Genomic DNA, 21656 nt, shown 5'->3' with positions numbered 1-21656 from the left:
CATACTCTCTAGTCACATACTTGTTACCTGAGTGTGGTGTTTGCCACCTGAGTTAGTGATCCCTCGAACTTTGTAATAGAAACTGCAAACACCTGCCCGGCGCAAGAGCAGCTCTCCTCACAGCGCCTGTCCGTGTTTGCGGATGAACGCGGGAGTCCGATCGATTGGCGGGACACACGTGGTCTCAGTCCTCGAGACGCCGACACCAAAGCAGCACGCTCAGTGCAACTGGTTAATCGGGCGAAGCATGATAGAAGTCAGCGGGACGCAAACACTGTAAGACGACTCTGTTATATCCATGCACCTTATCACCCAGGAGTTCGGAAGATGTGCCGATGTTCTGTAGTTGCGCGTGTGTTTAACGAAGTTCAAGTAAAGTTCTACCTCTCGTAATTCACTGTGGTACACCCTTTCAAAAATATAACTCCAGGTTCACCGTAAGTGCAGGCAATCATGGATAACTACTACACAGCAAGGGTTCACGGGTTCCCCAACCTAACCAGGGCCATGTCGGAGGAGCTGACTCAAGAGGGAGTTCTGTCCTTGATTGTTGTCCTCGGGAGTAGCCTCTCGCTTGTCGGACTCGTTTTCGCCTTCATTACTTACAGGTAAGTAAGTCCGTCCTGTACACTCAAAGCACACTTTCTCTTCCTAAATCCAATGCAAACCTTCAAAACAGTATTTGGTACAAACTGAAGCTTTCGTTGAAAATAATGGTGAAGAGATTTTCTAGAAATATGAACCATTAAGTTCACCTGGTTGCCACCCGATACAATCTATTTATATATCTTTGTTTTCTTGTGATGATTCAATGGAATCAGTGCAAAAGTAAGAAGATAGTAAAGTACCTTTACAAGCACTTTTCCAAGTTGAACAAATTCTAACTTCCAAAAATTAAAAAAAAAATCTTCCTAAACAAGTGTACATTGTTTCCTCATGTTACAGGGGCATTCCATGTGAAAGTGCGCCTGAATATCAATTTTCTAAAATTAAATGCAATGCTCTAACTTTATCCTATCTTGTGAGTGAACAATCTAAAATTGTCATTTGTATAAAAATTCAAGTACTATACATAATTAAGTTATACAGTAGAAGGTATTTTACATATTGTTCGATTATTGTATTATGTCCCACCCGTGACACAAAAAGATATCTTTTCTCCTTTAATTGTTGCATTTCCCCCTCAACTCTTCTAGAATATTAAAAGGTCAATTACCTTCTGTCTTCTTAAATAACTTATTTTCCATCATTTGAAATTAAAATAAATTTCTTATTAATTGAAGAGGCAGTGTTTCGTCTGTCCCACTCTGATACAAAATTGTTTACTTAAAGCTATAAATTTGGGAACGTATTTTATGGGTAATTATGTTTAATCAACAGTGTTAAATTTCATATTTCATTGCACAGAAACTGTAAGAAAAATGTTGCTTAATTATCAATATAATAGTAACTTTAATATAAGAAATGTAGTTTGCGTGTCCCGCCCGTGACAATGGAATCTGAATTTTAGAAAGTTACATCAATTTCACCGCTCTTAACACTTCTACAATACGAGCGTGTCTATGTTCTAAACCTACTCTAAATAACTTACGTAGAAAAGATCCAGATGCACGATATCCGAACATATGACATCAATAAATTGACCTATTATATTGCAATTCTCATTACGTATAATTAAGTCATTAATACCATCTCACTATGAAGAATTGCTCGGAGTTTCAGATTTGATGAGAAACGACGATATTATCAGTCAGACTCAGAAACCGTAGGGTATTTTTCTAATTTTATACAACATTTTAAATGTTAAGAAAACAATTTCGGAGGAAATAGAAATATACTTTAAAAAATCATATTTAAGCCTGTTTACAACTTTCATGTTCACCTGCAAATAACATTTAAAATACACATTGATTTGATATTTTCAAACTTACATGGGAAATATATTTTAAAATGGTATCTAAATAACGATTCGCAAAACTAAATATTTCCAACATTTTCTTATTCAGAATAACAACAAAGTCCAACCATTAAATTATTGTTTTTGTTTTAGTGCTTTAGTGTTGTGAGACATTCCGAATTTTTATATATCTACATATATTTTTTTAGTTTGTGCTTTTAAAATTTTGAATAGTATGCAATTTCGTATAAATATGAAAACAAATCAGTTACGTTTGCATTGCGTTCTGTTGAAACATCAGTTTTTAAATGCTTTTATTCATCCGAAGCAAATGCACTACAAAACAAAGATAAGTGAACCTAAAGGTGAAGAAACCTTAAGATATTATATTAAATTGACGCTTAGTCATTCGCAATAGGAGGAAAGTACACTTCGACATTGACAAGGACATGTACAGTGTAACGGGGAATTCTGACTCCGTGGAAAACTGATTGTATAGTCATTTCTTCTACGGAGAAAATTGACTGACGTGTTATACAATTAAAGTGGACAAACTTCATATTTTCACCGTATTAAATTTAAAGTTAAATGATTATAATTCAATTCCTCAAATGTATATGCGAATACCTATTTATAACCACCTAAAATACAAACATTATATACTAAGGAGCTCACAGATCATTTAAAGGAATAAATATGTTAACGAGGTAATGTTAGGTAAATGCTTCTAGCACTATATAGATGTTATTTAAATATCATTGATATATTATTTACGAAGCATTATTAGAGGAATGTACCTAAATATGGAATAGATTTGTAATATGGAATAGTAGGATATCTCTCCTGTATTGCACTGTAACCCAGTGGTGTGAGCGGGAAATAATCACAAAGATGTATAATAGTGCATAACTATTGTGAAACATGTGCGGGACAAGAGGGAGCCATTTTTTGTGTTATTTGTAGTTGGTGGATTATCGGAGGTGTTTTGTTTTTGGTACTGTATCGTTAATGAATGTAATGTCAACGTAATGAGGATTAATTTGATATAAAGGTGAGAGCTTGTAGTGTAGGTATTATGAGGTTTCAATGACTCTGTCGTTGGTTAGGTCAGACTTTTGTGGATATGAAAAAAAATAGATGGCCAGGTTCATAATATGGAATATCATAGGGTGTTGAATATGGAATAGTATTAATAGTATTAATCGACATAGAACCTTACCATCATATTTGCTATCTTTTTACAAATGAGTAAGAAACGAAAGGCTTTGGATGAACAAAATATGATAACTGCAATTCAACACGTAAGAATGAAATGAATGGCAGCAAAGTTTCATAACGTTCCAAAAAAGCTTTACTTAATTTAGTTGCATCATACCGGAAACCACAGGAAGCGGTATTGCGGAAGCTGGAAGGGAAACCATTTTTTTCACCCGATTTGTAGGAACAATTAGTGCAGTATCTCGTTAAGGACAGCTAAAGTTTCAATTTGCTATCCCAAGTACACCTCTCGCTCCTGTCCCATCTACCCCAGATGCTTGTATTTCAACCTCTATCCCCCATGATATCCTTTTAACGTTTATACCGACTACATCTGGCAAAGAAAATAACTCCATGGACAGTTTCTCCAGTGTCAATGCTACAATTGGAGTGCTTCCGAAAATTTTGTGGGTTCAAGCCTCCATCCTCCGTAAATCCTGTAGGTATAGTATTGTAGATTTTTAGAAACAGGATTCTTCCTAGTTACTTTACTTGTATTTACCTCAGAGTTATGGATTTTTACTAGTATTCTATGTTATGAGCCCTTTTTGATCATTTCCTGTGGTTGTAGAATTGGTGTTTTAAGTTCATTTTATGCACAGTAAGGCCAATCGGGACTGAACCTACAGCTTAAAGTGGGATACGAACCACTATGTGCCTCCACCGGGCATTGAAACAGGGATCCTTTAATTAAAAGGCGACAACGCTACCACTGCGCCATCGGCGAGGCCCCTCATTTCCTGTGGTATTCCATGTTTGATGCACTTTTTCTTAGAATAGAAATTGACTTTTTTTGCGGTTTCAATTTTGTGTTTTTTCGTTTGCTTCTTTCTGTTTTGTTGTTAACTGAATGGTGTATACTCCACGAAACACATGAAAGTATAACATATATTTTTGTCCATATTTAAATTCGCCATATTTGCCTAAATGTATAAAAAAAATGATTCCATAATTACGTACTTTCCAATGCGTTTGCATTGTTTACATAAGCTTTGTAACAAAAGGCATTACATATATAGAAATTAGCGATTTTTTTCTAAATGCATTATTGTAAAGAATATTTCGGCTTCTTATATAGGTAATGCAGGTGACGCTGATGTATCTTACTACGTCACAAATGTACACGTAGCAAACCCTATATATTTACATATTGCTAACTGTGAAAATTTAGATTACCCCTTTTCTTACTGTTAAAACCTCTAAATTGGAAAACGCCAAAAAATGTACACAGCTGATATAAAACATTTACCAATCTTTTTAAACAACAATGAGCATCGGCGGAGCGCAGAGCAGATAACATAACACGACAATGGAAGACAAAGAATGTTAATACTGCATTTCAACAATTAGAAATCGGAGTTATCAAATGTCAGCTGACAAAACCAAAACAGTGCGTTCAATGAAAAATATTATGTAACTGCGGGCACGTTACACAGGACTGCGTTCCTTTCCACGTGGACACTGAATAAGAACGAAATTTCTTACAAGAATTTTGAACTTAGTCCTCCAATTATCAATTTTTGTGATTCACTTGTTACCATATTTTGTGAAGGGAAAAATAAGGCATCTCATATTTTAAAAATTGTCAGCGCAAATTAAATTAATTAACATAGTATATTACCTTTCACATCATCGTGTTTGTTTATATTTACTGCAACTTTGGAATCAGATATCTCTACAGTATCTTCAAACTTTTTAGGCCAGCCGCACACCGGATCCGACAGGACGAGTCACGACGCGACGGAACGATATACGACAAGAGAAAATCAGTCTTGTTGTGTTCTTCATACAAGAACGAGAGGGGAAAACAGGTGTTGATTACTTTAATTCAATTCATGACAGTGTTCCAGGACATCATAACTTTACAAATTGCTAACAAAGATAAAGTTGGGAAGGGTGTAACACGACAGTGAGCGCGAAGTAACGGGGAAAGGGAGACCACGGATACCCACACAGGAGCCAATTATTCCTGGCAACAAGAGTTAATTTTCATTACCATCAGGGGTGTTTCTATCCCCCTACCGCTTTGGCACTTTATATGTAAATGTGATAATTCAATTTTGATATTTTATTCATACAGAAACTAAATATGTTGCATAGAAATAATCACTAACATGTATTCTGTAAATGAAAACATGAAAGCCATTAGCTTTGAAATCACATTTTTTTGTGAGGAAATGAATAATCAATTGCGTAGCTTTCATATTGTATTTCTAGTTATTTTTCATTGTAATGTTAATTTATCACCTCTCAAAAGAGAGTAGATCTCCTTCCAAATATATTTACTGTTTACACATTGATCCAGCAACAGATGAATCCCCTACAAAAAGGAAAATTTTAATTCGCGAACTGCAAACACACAGTTATTCGAGCATTAAATATGAAGATAGCCTGAAGATTGTTTTTCTTGTACAATTTACGATAATTTTTCTACACTCCATTCTCTGTCGAAACACAAGAAAATTTACAATGAACCTATTTTTTCAGGTAATGTAATTGTGCCACTTAATTCCATATCGCATCAATTTTGTCATTATGGTTCTCAGTCCAGGAATAATAGTACAACGGAGACCTCGCTTGCACAAGATCGATTAGCTTATCTTAAACATGCTCGCTTTTTAAACCATGACCGCGCGGTCAAACCTAAATATACACCTATAATATGTGCTGTCAAACGATACAGTGATGAGTCACATGCAGGTGGTGCACTGAGAAGAAAGGATTCGCACATGCGCAGAGCGTTTTGTGGCATCATGCTCCTGCAAGATTAAATTCCACCGACGTTCACTGTCGGAAACCGTCGCAACGTGACTGGAGGTGACTGGAGTCAAATGTTTCGTCCGGTGTGCGGCGGCACATAAGAGCCCCATGTTAAACGTTCCCCGAGTCGGTTTGCAACAAAAATGACTCGTGGCGTCGAGTAGTGTCGGAACCGGGGTGCGGCTGGCCTTAATAAAACTTCTCACAATGATCTCAAAAAACCGATTTAATACATTGTCCAATCACTCAGGATTTATCCAGTCATACTTAACAAAATATTTCGAAAGCAGCTGTAATTGTTTTTAAGCCCATTTGTAAACATATTCGTCACGGCATTTCTATTTTTTGATGTAACTATAAAAATACAACAAAGAACAATGAAAATAAAAGTCCCACGTAAAGAGGACATATCCAGGGAAAATAGGGCGTATGGTAATTCTGACTAACAATCTCTACCAGTGCGCATTATTTTTTTTAATGTAGTATATTTATTACCCATGAGTTGAGGAGTGTTGTGAGTGCTCAGCTAGTATGAGTGTCTTTAACCGTAACTTTCTGTTTAAGGTTCTGTTTAAAAAATATAAAAAAAAAAGTGCTGAGGGGGCAACTATGAGTATCTTAGAAATTGTTATAACTACAGTGTTAACAAATGGTGGTCTGGCAGATATAATAGTAGATGAAAGCATTTAAACATTTTCCCCAGTTGATGAAAACGAACGATCGATTTATATAACTACATCTCGTAAACTAGCAAATGCTAAGATCTAAATTTCTTCTGCAGATGAAATTCTTTCAACTTCTACTTTAACGCGACATAACCATATCGCCTCTCCATCTGTCTATGAGAGTCGAAACTCAACAAATAACATGTAATATGACCTTGAAAAAATGAAAAACTGTTAACGTGCACAAAAGGGCCATTGATCAAAAAAAATCTGGAGAGGCCTACGCGACCTCCTCCCTCCTTCGAAGCGAAAAACCAACTGACGTTTTCTCCGCCAATGGAATCTAGTGGACACTTCCACGCGGAGGGCTGTCATTGGTATATCCAAGTACTAATTTATTATGGTATAAATTATCTTCTACAGTAGTTAATTAAAAAATAGGTAAACAATAAACTGGGATCACTTCAATGTTGTGATTAGTACCCATACGACATATTGAGGCTACACAGGAAAACTCACTTCCAACTTGTTCCTTTTGTAGAAATAGTATCCCATCCGAAAAGGTTTCATTTCTAAATTTGAACGTACGCCATTTGAATCGACTTTTACAAGGATGTAGTTAATCAAAATTACATTATATATATTGTTTCCTCCTTTTATGGGAGGTTGGGTTACTATGTTTTGCAATCCTATCTGATTTGTTGATGCAACTAGACCTTGAGTGTATTTAAGCGCCGCTAATTCCCTAGCTTCTCTGTACGCTTGCTCTTCCAAAAGGGTTTGCTTTCTTTGCAAGTTGTTGATGAACCGTAGAAGTTCGTTCACCGAATTAAAATTCTTGTCGGAAGCTACTTGAAGGTACTGCGTACGCAGTCCCCTCACAATGTAATAAATTGCCTGATCCACGGATGCTTGGGGGAGATATTTCTGAATCAAGGCATGCTTACGCAAGATGTAAGCTTGCGGGGTTTCCTGAATTTGTTGGACTTGTTCCTTTAAGAAATCCTCAACCAGGAGAGGTTGACCAATGTCCCTAAAAGTGTTGGTAATTTCTGTTTTGAGCGTTTGATACTCCTTATTTGCATAATCTGGTTGAGATTTTATTCCCGTTATTAAATCTAAAGCGATTCCAGTGAAGAATAAAGGCAAGAAATCTTTTTTTTTTGCAGGGGTCCAAGTTAATGCATCCGCCATATTTTCAAAAGTTGTGAAAAATTGATCAACTTCTAAGGGTTTTGCCCCTGAAAACTTTTCAGGTTGAATAAAATTTGGTATGTTCAATGCCATGACTTCAGTATTCTTGACAACGGTGGAAGGAATAATGGCAACACAGTCCGTGGAATGTGCAGTGTTGGTGGAAAACTGCTGTATGTATCGCGACCTTGCCCTGGTGACTGGACGGGACGGTGAAATCGGAAACGTTTGTTCCGCCAGCTGTTGAATCCTCGTTAAAGATAACTCTAATTCGTGTTCATTTTTCCTTAGCATTCCTAACCCGCGTTTTGAAGCACATATTTCCTATAAGGAACTCGCACCTACAACTAAAAGTTACAAAAAAAAGGCCCGTACCTCTACCATGTTTCCTCCTTCCCTTATTTCAATTATTTTATTACCGGGGTGTAAGTAAGAAAAGGTACTAGCGAGAGGTTTAGTAACAAGGCTCAGACCATTCTATGTTCGGAGAGACGCCTCCGTCCTCCAGGTACATACCTGCGCTGTCTTCTTCGATGTACACGCACCAAAACCAAATCCAATACTGATCACGAAATTCCCTTCCGATCTTCTCAGATCGGTTCGGTTGCTTCGCTATACAAATTCCAATACCTGTCGATTCATATCCGTCTGTCAGGCTGGTACCTTTCCACGGACGAGGCAAGTAATGGAATTTTTAAAGTCTGCATTCCAAACCGACGAGAACATCCTGTCTCCGTAATGTTTCGTTTTCAAGTACACCTTCTAATATTTTACCTACAAGTCAATAATATTGTAGCGTGACGTCGGGTATGGCACGGAATCGAGTCACGCCGGGTCGTAGCTCAGTCAAATAAGATAGGTTTTTAGTTTTGATGAACATAAATGCATAAACGGAAGATAAAGATGATAATACTAAAGATGATTATTATACAGAGTTAGAACAGGTCTTTGATAAATTTTCTCAGTATGATATGAAAATTCTGTTACGTGATTGTAATGCACATATTGGCAAAGAAGAGACATTTAAACCCACTATTGGTAAAGAAAGTCTTCATGAATTAAGTAATGAAAATGGTATAAGATTGATTACTTTTGCAACCTTAAAGAATTTAATTGTGAAAAGTACCACTTTTAAACATAAAGATATCCATAAATATACTTGGTCTTCTCCAGATGGTAAAACTCATAATCAGATAGATCATATTCTCATTGATAAGAGAAGACATACTAGTATAATTGACGTTCGTACACATAGAGGTGCTGGCTGTGCCAGTGACCATTATTTAGTAATTGCTAAATTAAGAGAAAGACTCGCAGTGATAAATCATAAGCAACAAAATCTAAAAGTTCTAAAATTTGATACAGGAAAATTTGCTGATGAAAGAATTAAGAAAGATTACCAAATTAAACAGTCAAATAGATTTGATGTTTTGCAGGATTTAAATGATGATGAAAATATAAATGAAACAGACGTAAATAAGAGTTGGGAGCACATACGTAATGCAATAGAATCAGCAGCTAAAGAAAGTATAGGATACCATAAACCGAGAAAAAGTAAGCCATGGTTTGATAATGAATGTCATAATCTAATAGAGATAAGAAATTAAGCGAGAAGTTAACCGCACGTTTAGAAGTAACAAAAGAGATTACTTGAAAAGCAAAATTAACGAAATTGAAACAAACAGCAAAAACAAAAATATCAGAGATTTATAAAAAGGTGTAAATGAGTTTAGAAAGGTGTGGCAACCTAAAGATACTTGATAAATGATAAAGACGGTGATTTTGTAGCTGACCCAAGCGATATTCTATATAGATGGAAGAACTACTTTAATGACCTTTTAAATGTCCATGTAGGAGATAAATCAGAAGTAAATGAAGTACACACAGCAGAACCTTTAGTTCCAGAACCTAACTTGACTGAAGTAAAAGATGCTATTAAAAGGTTAAAGAATAACAAAGCACCTGGCATTGATTTAATACCAGCTGAGTTAATTAAATATGGTGGAAATTCATTAATATGTCAAATTCATAAATTAATTTGTTTAATATGGAATAAAGATGAAATCCCTCAACAGTGGAAAGAATCCATAATTGTTCCTGTGTTTAAAAAAGGTGATAAAATGAACTGCAATAATTACCGTGGAATTTCTCTACTCTCAACAACATATAACATATTATCTCACATTCTTTTAACAAGACTAACGCCATATGATAATGAAATTATAGGTAATTATCAATGTGGATTTAAACGTAACAAATCAGCTAAAGATCAAATTTTTCACATGAGACAGACACTTGAAAAAAAGTGGGAATACAATCAAAATGTCCATTAGATGTTCATTGATTTCAAGAAAGCATATGATTTGGTCAAAAGTGATAAATTATATAATATATTAGTAGAGTTTGGAAGATAGGTTTGGAAGTTAACAAAGAGAAAACTAAATATATGCTTACAGGCCGAAACCAAGTGTTAGGTAATAATCAAAATCTAATTACTGATAACAACTCGTTTGAACCAGTTTCCAAATTTAAATACTTAGGCGTAATATTAACAAATGAAAATTATATTAAAGAGGAAATAAAAAGTAGTCTTAATTCAGGAAATGCATGTTATTTCTCTCTTCATAAACTTTTGTCTTCTCGTTTAATATCTAAGAAACTAAAAGTTTATATATACAAAACAGTAATTTTGCATGTAGTATTATATGAGTGTGAAACTTGGTCCCTTCCATTGAAAGAGGAACATAAATTGAGAGTATTTGAAAATAAGATCCTTAGGAAAATCTTTGGACCTAAAAGGGATGAGGAGACAGGTGAGTGGAGAAGGTTACATAATTTAGAACTACATAATGTGTATTCATGTCCAAATATTATTAGAATAATTAAATCAAGAAGACTTAGGTGGGCAGGCCATGTGGCACGAATGGGAGAGGAAAGAGGAGTTTCCAGGATTCTTGTTGGGAAACCTGATGGTAAGAGACCTGTAGGAAGGCCAAGACGAAGATGGAGGGACAACGTTGAGATGGACCTAAGGGAAATCGGTAGGGATGGAAAGGAGTATATAGATCTTGCTCAAGATAGGGAAAGGTGGAAGGCCTGTGTTGCTGCAGCCATGAACCTTCAGCTTTAAGAAATCTAGAGAGTTAGTTAGTTAGTTTTTAGTTTTGATCTAGCTGGACCACCTCTACCCTGAATGGTGCGGATGAAGGATTGTTGGGAGCCTAAGTTGTTGAACGCTACTCACACCTTGTTCGTTGTCTTGGCCCTCGGCTTCTGGCATCTGCGATGGTCGGAACGGAGATGGGGACCCACTGGAGAGATTTTTGGCGGCGATAAGAGGCGGCTGGCGATACGGCGAATTAATTAACAGAGCACTGATTCTCCGGACTCGGTTAGGCTTTAGGCTAATGATTCTGCGTAGTCCGGACTGCTTCTTGAACTGCTCGCTCGTTGCCGCCTCGTAAAGTGGCGATCTCTCAGCTGGCAGTTATCGTGGTCTCGTCGATCGGCTTTCTGGTAATTGGGAAGATTGAAAAAGGTCGATTACCGTCTCCAGGGGTTTTATACATTGCAATTGAGTCATGACGTGGTGGACCTTGCACCTCCAACTGTTCACCTGGGGTATCCCTGGATGCAGGTGGAAATCTACAGTGGAGCTGCACTCACCGCTGGCGAGGGCCGTTGCCTTGCCGACTGTGCAGAGCCGAGTGGAAAATTCTTGTTGCTCGGATCTGCATCCGGTGGAATGTGGGGTGAATGGGCGTTCAACTTGCGAGCTTCAGAGCGATGTTTTTAGGAGAATTGATATTTCTACTTTTATGCTCCCAATTCCTTCATCAACATATAGATGTAAAATTCGTCGCGATTAGCCAAACTGGGCAGAAAAGGAACATAAAATAATCAATCAATCAATGAAAACAACTATAATTCGTGCCATCTTCGTTGGAGAGAGTTACATTTCTTTTGTTATTGTAAATGCAAAATATACGCAAGAACAGGAAAAGCAAGAGCTTAACTGTGATCCACGTCAGTCTGTACTTCAGCCCTTGCAGCTCCCACGGTTCATTAGGCAAGCGAGCACGGCTGGTGATATTGGCGTAAAGAGAGGCGAGTTGGAATTGATTAGTGGAAATATGGAAGCGCCATATGGCTTTATTGCTGCTTTCCTGTTCGCGAATGAGGTGTTGTCACCACTGCGGTCACATGAGCTTCAGAGGCACTTTCCACAAAAGCTGATTGGTTTGTCGGCATTATCGGTTGAAAGCGACAAAAAGTCAAGGTCATTCGTATGCGTAAACTGTTTCCGGAACGATAGCAATACTAACAATTTGGTGATGTGTTTAGTGCGTAATTAACATACGCTCCATCACACACTCATGTAGCAAACATTCAGAAATATTTTATATTTCTTGAAAACTGACAAATAAAAAAATAACTCGTGACCAAGCAGCCTCTGAGGGTCACATTTCTCGGCAGAGGTCGACGATCATCCAACAAGTGAAGGGGTGACGTGTGGTCAGCACGACGAACCCCCAGTCGTTGTTGTAGGTTTCCATGGCCGGGTTACGCCCCTTATTAGTACTTGCCCAATTTCCTCACGATGATAGGTGGCCACCGGCCGAAATCTCAGGAGGAATGTTGTTACGCTTTCCCCCAGGAGACTCGACCAGCGGCCGTCCCCTTGTCCAAGTCCAAAACCTGGCGCCCACTGAGGCGCGGAGAAACGCGGCAACCGAACGCAACAGACCTTTAAGATAACCTGCAGACTACTGGCACGCGCGTTTCCCTGTAGTGGGCGTTTCACCATTTGATTTCAATAGAAGCAGACAACAGGAGTTCTGTTGCTTTCTGTTTTCGCGGTTCTCCGTACGACCAAGGTGCGGGACAATAACTGACAAATGAGATCTGGAAGCACATAGTAAGGCCCATCCCATAGGCGGATCGGTACTATTTTTCTAGGGGGGGGGGGGACAGGATATCGTGCAAGCGTATGATAACAAGTAAGAATGGAAATGTACAGGTTTTTAGATATGTGTGTCTATGTATATTCACATCAAGACAATTATGAGGGTTAATTTCAATTCAGGTCTATTTTGTAGTCGGACGTTCACCACTAAACAAGTTCAGTGATCTTTTGATTAAAAGGTGAGAACATTTTTGCCAAATAGAAGTTATTATATGTTATTTGTATTAACAATAAATACAGAAAGGGAAGGTTAATTCATGATTCATTTCCTCGATCAAAACTGTCACAGGCGGCGGTTGGGGGGGGGGGGGCTAGGGGGCAGTTGCCACCCCGCTCTATGCTAATCCTTATCTACAAAGGTAAATGTAATGCCTTCGCCTCCCCGGTTTTGGAACCCAATCGCCGCCACTGCAGGCATGGGAAATATTTCGTCTAGACTGTTTTCGCTGTATGTTCATTAGTTAACTTTGTTGCCGTAAAATCAACAAGTCCGGGATTCAATTTCCAGTATCGACTTATTTAAGGGTCTCTTAAATCTAGTTCCCATTAACACTACTTGTTCGAAATTTTATTTTATTCTCTTAATACCTGCACGAGGATTACTATAACATATTTTGTTAGTTGTAATGTATGCAATGCTATCAATACATTTTATAATACTAAGTTATTCCTTTTGGGAGGCTCACGTGCCGCCGTGGCCATCCGCTAAATCCGCCATTGGTAGTGCCAAAAATACCGAATTACTGATGTTAGAAATTGTATATCTAAGTTATGTTTCAGTTTGTTACATGTAAATATACAGATACAGTTGTTTCTGAAATACAGGTGTAACATAATTTCAATTGTAAAAGTAATTTTTACTCGCAGTAACATGTATTTAATAATAAGGATTTGAAACGTCTCCGACATAATTGAATTTTTATATTATACTTATTTCTTATCCAGCGCAGTTACATGAAAACAATAAATACGTATTGGCTTGATGTCCCAAATAGTGCAATTAAAAATTAACAAAACCGAGGAAAATTAAACACAAGATAGAAAGCGACAATGAATACGAAAAAAATTAAATGCTAAAAAATGTGTCAAAAGTCCTTCAACCCAAATATTGAGCGCATATAACATGTAAACCGCATGTGCATATTTTTCAATATTTAGCAATATCAGTGTACTCCATTTATGAAACTGTGTATAGTCAATGACGAAAGTCTGCTCTAACGTATTCCATAATGCCTCTTTTGGGCTACAGAAATGTGGAGAAAATTATGGTAGGGTCATAATCAGAGTCTGATGACTGATACCACGTTATTCTCTCATTTGTGACCAATGTGACTCACGTACAGCATCTGATGGGTTTGGAAGTGGTGATTATATGGTGAAAAATAGCCATTTCATGGGCATATCACCTTAGCTGACACACTTCTACGAGGATTCTACGCTACTACCATTCGCTACCCTCTTGTCGACTGATTGACCAGCACCGAGTGGCGGCATTTAACGCATCATATCTCCAAAACTATGAACGATAATTTAGTTCTCTTTTCTTTGTTCATTACTATACCTACGAAGAAATGTTGAGTCTCGATGGACAACAGTGTCGGCGGTTGTGGGATTAATATAAGAATGACATAGTGTGGGTGTGTGCTCAGAGAACAGGTACAAAAGCACAACACTTAATAATGATAATAATAATAATAATAATAATAATAATAATAATAATATCAAGAAGAAAACATGAATTATATCTATATATATAAAATGAATCTATGTTTATATGTACTCGTATACAGGGTGAGCACAAGTTGCTTTCCCCAAAACAAGTATTTCTTCATTTTTTAGGAAAAGCAACTTTGTGCCCACCCTGTATATGTTTGTTCCGGCATAACTCTCGAATGCATGGAGCGATTTCAACCAAACGGGGTACACATATGACTTACAATCTAAAAAAAAAAATACTGTTTGGGTAAAACACCTCTGACACCCCTAGGTGTTGGGGTGGAAAGGGGGTGACATGTAAAAATAATCGAAAACTACCGTTATTAGTGTGGAATCCATAGTTTTCGGGGTCTCCAAGATGAATAATGACACTGCCAATGCCGTTCAATTTATTTCTCTTTGCTCCTGGAGGTGAAACTAAAAATGTTGTTTATAATCAGGTTTTGAGTTAAATTAATATTATTGTGAATCTGTAAATAAAATTAGTTACATTTTACACTACATTAGTTAGAATTCATTATTTTTTCTGTCTAATAGAAAATGGGGCCGGGTATTTATTATGATGACATTAAGTACGCAAAGTAACCAATTCTTTCCAACACCAATCTCTTTGCGTGACGTTCCGTGCTTTACTGTTAGTTCTACTAAAATTTGGGGTATCCCGAATAAATTGGTGCCCAGTTCCTCGTTCGAAAGGAAATTATGATGTATGAAATTAATATATAGATTCAAGCTTATATTTATATAAATCACGGGAAATTCTTCATCAAATCAGTCTTCTATTTCAACATTATTTTAATAATGAAGCGGTACAAATTGAATGAATGATTATGTTTGCGCATTATTCCTTTTAGCTAATTATAAGTGTTTGTTATTTTAAATCATGAACTATGCCTGTACACTCAAGTGTCTCAAAATATTGAAAGTTACATGCACTAGTGAATGTTTGTTACCTGCATTATGAACGTGTTTGAATCTTAAACTTTGAAAATGTATTGAAATGAATTGTTTGTGAATGTACAAAATAACTTCAGTATGGATGAAGAAAATGTCAAGAGCCAAAGTAATGGGAGTTAGGACTTCGGCAACCGTTTGCCTTTGGTTGTAAATAGTGAAATTTAGTCATGGGATTGAACTGAAAGAATAATCTTGTAGCATCTATTTAAAGTAACAGATAGGACTTAAGAAACAAATGTTATACTTTGGCTATTATGGAAACTGCTAAGTGTTTAATTTACCTTTAATTAATCGAAATATTATTGTTTAAGAAGGGAAACGAACGATCATTATTAAGGAACCTATACACCCTGGGCTGCATTTTGCAGACGAACGAGGCTCTGGCGACTGGCCCTGGCCAGTATAATTCTGTGTCTTGTCCTCATGTGTGCTAAGTGCCTCTTCACAGCCTCAGCTTTTAACCGAAATCAGAACATTTTAATATTTTAGTTACGACACGACATTACAGTTATGTTTATTTTAGTTCTGTTAACCTGTCAGACTATTTTAGTCTTCCAACGTTACAGTTATGTTATTACTTACATATTAGTTCAGGGAAGGGACTGGACCCCGTATAAAGTGACGGGAGCTAAATAGCCTAAGTGCTGACGCATCTAAAATTTAAAATTTAAAATTTATAAAGAAATAAGTAACCCGTAGTGAAAGAGCGTTAGTTCTGAGTAATTCCAAATAGGTTCTATGAATTCCTTATTGGCATCCAAACGGGAGTAGCTAATACATTTTTGAAACAACAGAACGAAACAAACAACCAGACAAATCCTGGTCTCTTCGTTTCTTTTTTTCTTAACTTCCTCCACTCAATGCTCTTAGACTAGAGGTTACCATGGCAATGGCATCAGCTAGCAGACTTAATTGGCGAAGTCCCTCGAGTTTTATGAAGTGCAGATTACCGTTACATATTTACGATTTGGCCCAGGATGGCGAGGATGACAATGGCATTAATGGCGAAGTTAACGGCATTATATGGAAAGCTTGTTCCAGCTTCTATAAGCTTATAATTGTGGATATGCATTTGATTCGTCGTCTTCCGCTGTTTTAGTGAAATATAAGGGAGTTAAAATTTCATAGTAACTACATAGGGACTACTACACCTAACCAAGCACAAATTTTGCCTGAATGTATTTCTTTTTAGATAAGGAGGCGTCGATGATGAACTCGAGTCATCTAGGAAGATCCTTATTAGCTATCTTGTAAGATTTTCTGGACATTCACGAACTTTAGCTTCTGTGCGAGGTGGTAGTGTATCCACCAAACGTCGATAAGGACTGATTCGCACAGCGACCACCTGACTTCTTGCGCTCTCACTAAACAAAATATATACTTCGTAATTCTTAAAATACATCTTGAGGACTTCTTCGAGTTTGAAATTTACAAATCGAAAATGATGAACTCTCATCAAATATTTGCAAAATGGCATCTGTCCTTTTCTTAATTGTCTTCCGGTGTAACAAAGAAAGTGAAACATTTTTCATCTATCTATGTACTGTAGCCATGTAGTCGATAGTGGATACGTATTGTGATTGCTTGCGATTGCAGTGCGGTTCCAGTTGTTGATTTTATGATTGGAACAACACTGCAACACATTTTCCTTATCTCATTGGCACAATGCCGTTTGATTTGATTATTTCCTCTAACATGTCATTTTCGAAATTCACGTCTGGATAGGTATGGATTCATCTGTTCTTTCGTGAATCATCATAATGGATTCTGAACTGAGTATCTCGTTTTATACGCTGATCTCGAGGTATATGTGGTGTTTAAAATGACCTCAGTAAATATATCTATATAAATATTTTGGTCATGTTTTTCTTGTTCTTACGCATTGTTGAATAGAGCACATTCAGGAAGTTAACAAGGAATTTGAACTAGATATAAGTTTTCATATATTTTCGCATGTAAAGGAAAAAGCAGCCAAAGATAAAGAAATTGACTGTTTTGTGCAGTTTTTAGCACTTTCGGCCACAGAAAATGTCACCGAAATAAAATAAACCCCTCTCTGGGCCTTGCCACATAATCACGCATTGAGGTAAAAGTGTTGACACCTTGAGGGAAGTACGCAGACTTTCGATATTAACTCTCGACTTCTACTGCATAATAACTAAACGACAACATATACGAAACACTGTCAAAGTGTGATTGAAAAGGTAGCTATTCGATACAGCCTACTGGAAATCCTTACCATGGTTTAACACAGTCAATACTGTGTTAAATATATATCTTCATTACAATACTTGCTGATTCTGCAAGACTGTGAGTTGTAGTCATGCTTTACTCTAGTAGTAAATTCCGACTTCGTAGTTTACATGGTGGTTTATTTGTTATAACAAATATTTTCTAACGGTTAAAGCAATTCAAGCAGGAAGATTATATTAGATTAGAGAGGTCTTCAGCACACTTGTTTTAGCCTCAATAGCTCTTACGTCAAGCGATTTTCACAAAAATAAAAAAGAGAAAAGATCATTGATAATTAAGATAAAATAATGAAAATATTCAATATAACGCAGTAAAAGCAATACAATCTAATAAAAAATAACTCATCATACTGTTGCAGTTATGAATAAATATTATTTGGGAGAATAACTAGTTCTTTATTTTTTAAGGATGTGTGAGCAAGTAGGGCTTCCGCTTAGACATTCAATTACTCTTCTTTTGCCCCGCATTTCAGCCACGGTAAGAACTCTAATTTTTATTTGTGTTGAGGCAGCATGGTGAGAACAATTGGGGAGCTGCTTGAGGAGATGAAGCTCTGATATAGAAAGCCAAAAGCAACGACGATTCCTTTCGCTGATCATGCGTCACACAATGAAATGGAGCTTCACAGGCAGTTGCACTTAAAATGCTGTTGTATAGTCACGGAACAACAGTAGGTTGTAACAAGGACATTGACGTTGAATGGGATCATTACAACGCAGAACTGTCCGTGACTGTACCAGAGAGATCAGTCTATGTGAGCAAGCAATGCCGTACGAAACCGGAGGTTGTTTCTTATTTTCCAACATTTGTGCAACAGTAGAGAATTTGTGTTAGTGACTTTAGGCTGTTTTTATTGATGATTTCAGTCGACATATTGTGAGCAGAGATTTTGTCAGACAACTATATTGGATTCTAATTGTCGAGATTTTGTACAATAAATGAATGTTAAAATTTCCTTCCATCGGTGAGTGTAACCAAGTCATTTGTTTTTTCGTGTGTCCTCTGTTTTTTTTAAAACAAAAAATGAAAAGTATTAGTAGCTTGTGGTATAAGTATGGTAGAGATCAATAAAAACGTATTATTTATTGTAATTAACTTTTTGCTTTTCTATCAGTCTTCCATTCATCTCAGTTTAAATTCACATATTTTTAAATAAGTATTATTTAGACTTCCTAATCAGATTTCCATTCCGGGGATAACATTTTTTACATCCTCACTCTATTGAGATTCTGACCTTATTTAAACCGTCAAGGATTTAATCTTTGGAAACGTGACCCGAAACCACCTTCAGGAGATTAGGATCTCCTTCAAGATCATCCGAGCATCTTGAGTAATGAAGTGCGGACGCCCTGGATCTTGGTCTTCAAAGGCTCTCCTCCCCTCCCCCTCAAGGGGAAGGCGCCTTCCGATGAGGGGAAAACAACAAAAAATGAAAAGTATTAGTAGCTTGTGGTATAAGTATGGTAGAGATCAATAAAAACGTATTATTTATTGTAATTAACTTTTTGCTTTTCTATCAGTCTTCCATTCATCTCAGTTTAAATTCACATATTTTTAAATAAGTATTATTTAGACTTCCTAATCAGATTTCCATTCCGGGGATAACATTTTTTACATCCTCACTCTATTGAGATTCTGACCTTATTTAAACCGTCAAGGATTTAATCTTTGGAAACGTGACCCGAAACCACCTTCAGGAGATTAGGATCTCCTTCAAGATCATCCGAGCATCTTGAGTAATGAAGTGCGGACGCCCTGGATCTTGGTCTTCAAAGGCTCTCCTCCCCTCCCCCTCAAGGGGAAGGCGCCTTCCGATGAGGGGAAAACAGCATGCGTATCACATTGAGAGGATCTGATGAGCCCTGTCTACAGGAGCTTTCCTGCAGGAAAATTATGCAATATTTGGGAAAATATTTTGATCATTTTCCGAAGCGATGGATATATACTGTATTAACCATTTCCGTTATGTGATAATTCGTCACCCACTTTCAAATTTTATATATATATATATATATACACAATTTCCAGTATTAAATCTTAGAAAAGGTTAAATTGAGCGCAAGGTCGTTAATATATTATTCACTAACGATAAGCATTTTAAATATCACGAAATAACGAACTTTCAAGGTATAACAAACCGCTCAGTTTTTCTAAAATATAAATAACTTTAAATTCATTAAAGTATAATTATGGTGGCCTTGTGATATTGAAAGTACTACTAATTTTGTACTTGAATTCACAGTGACTGTTTACTAACATGACATTTAAATTGGGTTCATTGTATAGTTTATTCTTTACCTACTCGTTTCGAGACGGTACCTATTCTCATGATTTTGAAAACCAGGGGACGGGCCGGACTCTGTGGCCGAGTGGTCGGCCCCTGTGGCGGAGTGGTTAGCACATCGCGCTACGACGCCAGGGGTCCCGGGTTCGAATTCCGTTGATCCGTTTGGTTCCGGATTCTTAGGATCCGGATCCTAGAATTTTTCGGACCCGGAACTTTCGGATCAGGATCCTAAAAGTTTTCGGAAAGGATCCGGATCCGCGAAACCGGAATTTTCGGATCCGGATCAGTTTGGCCATCCCACATGAGCGCTCTTTGGAAAGTTAGGATGTGTTTATAACATATTGTTACTTGCTAATATACATACATATATATAGTGTGTGCGCGTGCGCGATTTGTAATTAATCCACTTACAAGAAAGGTTATCTAAGTGTCCCCTCCGATTTCCATGAAACGTGGCAGGTGTATAGAGGGACCCAAAGGAAGAAATACGTGTTTTTTTTGTTTCGGCTAAAAAACTATTTTAGGTGGCAACCCCCATCAAATGTTAAGATGAAGAAAAATTGACCCTGGGATCTGACACCTGTGTCCCACTCCGATTTCCATGAAATTTGGCAGGTGTATAGAGGGGACCAAAGGAAGAAGTACATGTTTTTGTGTTTCAGCTAAAAAGCGGTTTTAGGGGACAACCCCCCCCCCCTAGGCTCAAATGTCAAGATGATGAGAAATTGATGTGGGGATCTGACCCCGAAACCACGTAAATATTGCATAGGAAGAAACAGGGGGCATAGGCTCCCTCTATACACCTGCAAAATTTCATGGAAATCGGAGGGGAGACACAGGGGTCAGATAGCCACGTCAATTTCTCCTCATCTTGATATTTGAGGGGGGTTGCCCCCTAAACCAATTTTTTAGCCGAAACAAAAAAAAACACGTATTTTTTCCTTTGGGCCCCTCTATACACCTGCCAAGTTTCATGGAAATCGGAGTGGGACACTGGGGTCAGTCAGATCCTCACTTCAGTTTGTCCTCATCTTGACATTCGAGGGAGTTTTGCCCCCTAAAACAGTTTTTTAGCTGAAACAAAAAAACGTATTTTTTTTCCTTTTGGGCCCCTCTATATACCTGCCAAGTTTCATGGAAATCGTAGGGGGATACAGGGGTCAGATCCTCACTTCAATTTGTCGTCATCTTAACATTTGAGGGGGGTTGCCCCCTAGAACAGTGTTTTAGCCAAAACAAAAAAAACACGTATTTATTCCTTTGGGCCCATCTATAGACCTGCCAAGTTTCATGGAAATCGGAGGGGGACACAGGGGTCAGATTCCACTTCAATTTGTTCTCATCTTAACATTTGAGGGGGGTTTCCCCCTAGAACAGTTTTTAGCCGAAATAGAAAAACACATATTTCTTCCCTTGAGTCTCTCTATACACCTGCCAAGTTTCATGGTAATCGGAGGGGGATACTTTGATAACCTCCCTTGTTACTCTTACACTTTGTAATTATATAACACTGCATATATTATAATGTTTTATTTTAATTTTTAAAACTGTAACTGTAGAACAATTGTATAATTTTTGTATAACATTTCTATCTTGTTAAATGTGTTAAAGGTTTCATCCTGGAATGGAATGTCTCACATTTATGTGTGTTTCCATTTCCAATACATTCGAATGAATACATATTTGTTTCAATGGAATTTACAA

General features: G+C 37.2%; 1 protein-coding gene across 1 annotated transcript in view; it reads left to right on the top strand.

Moving 5' to 3' along the window:
- The first annotated feature begins 209 nt into the window (after nt 1-209).
- LOC145978664 (putative adhesion G protein-coupled receptor E4P) overlaps nt 210-21656 on the top strand; it is a 569694-nt gene continuing 548247 nt past the window's right edge. The window contains exon 1 of the mRNA XM_083111429.1: nt 210-608. Within this exon, the coding sequence (XP_082967555.1) occupies nt 454-608 (155 nt within the window). The 5' untranslated portion in view covers nt 210-453. The remainder of the gene's footprint in view (nt 609-21656) is intronic.

Source organism: Lepisma saccharinum, chromosome 25 (assembly GCF_977018435.1).
Source record: "Lepisma saccharinum chromosome 25, izLepSacc3.1, whole genome shotgun sequence".
Taxonomy (NCBI): domain Eukaryota; kingdom Metazoa; phylum Arthropoda; class Insecta; order Zygentoma; family Lepismatidae; genus Lepisma; species Lepisma saccharinum.
The sequence above is the reverse complement of the archived record's forward strand: the minus strand, read 5'-3'. Positions and strand labels throughout refer to the sequence as shown.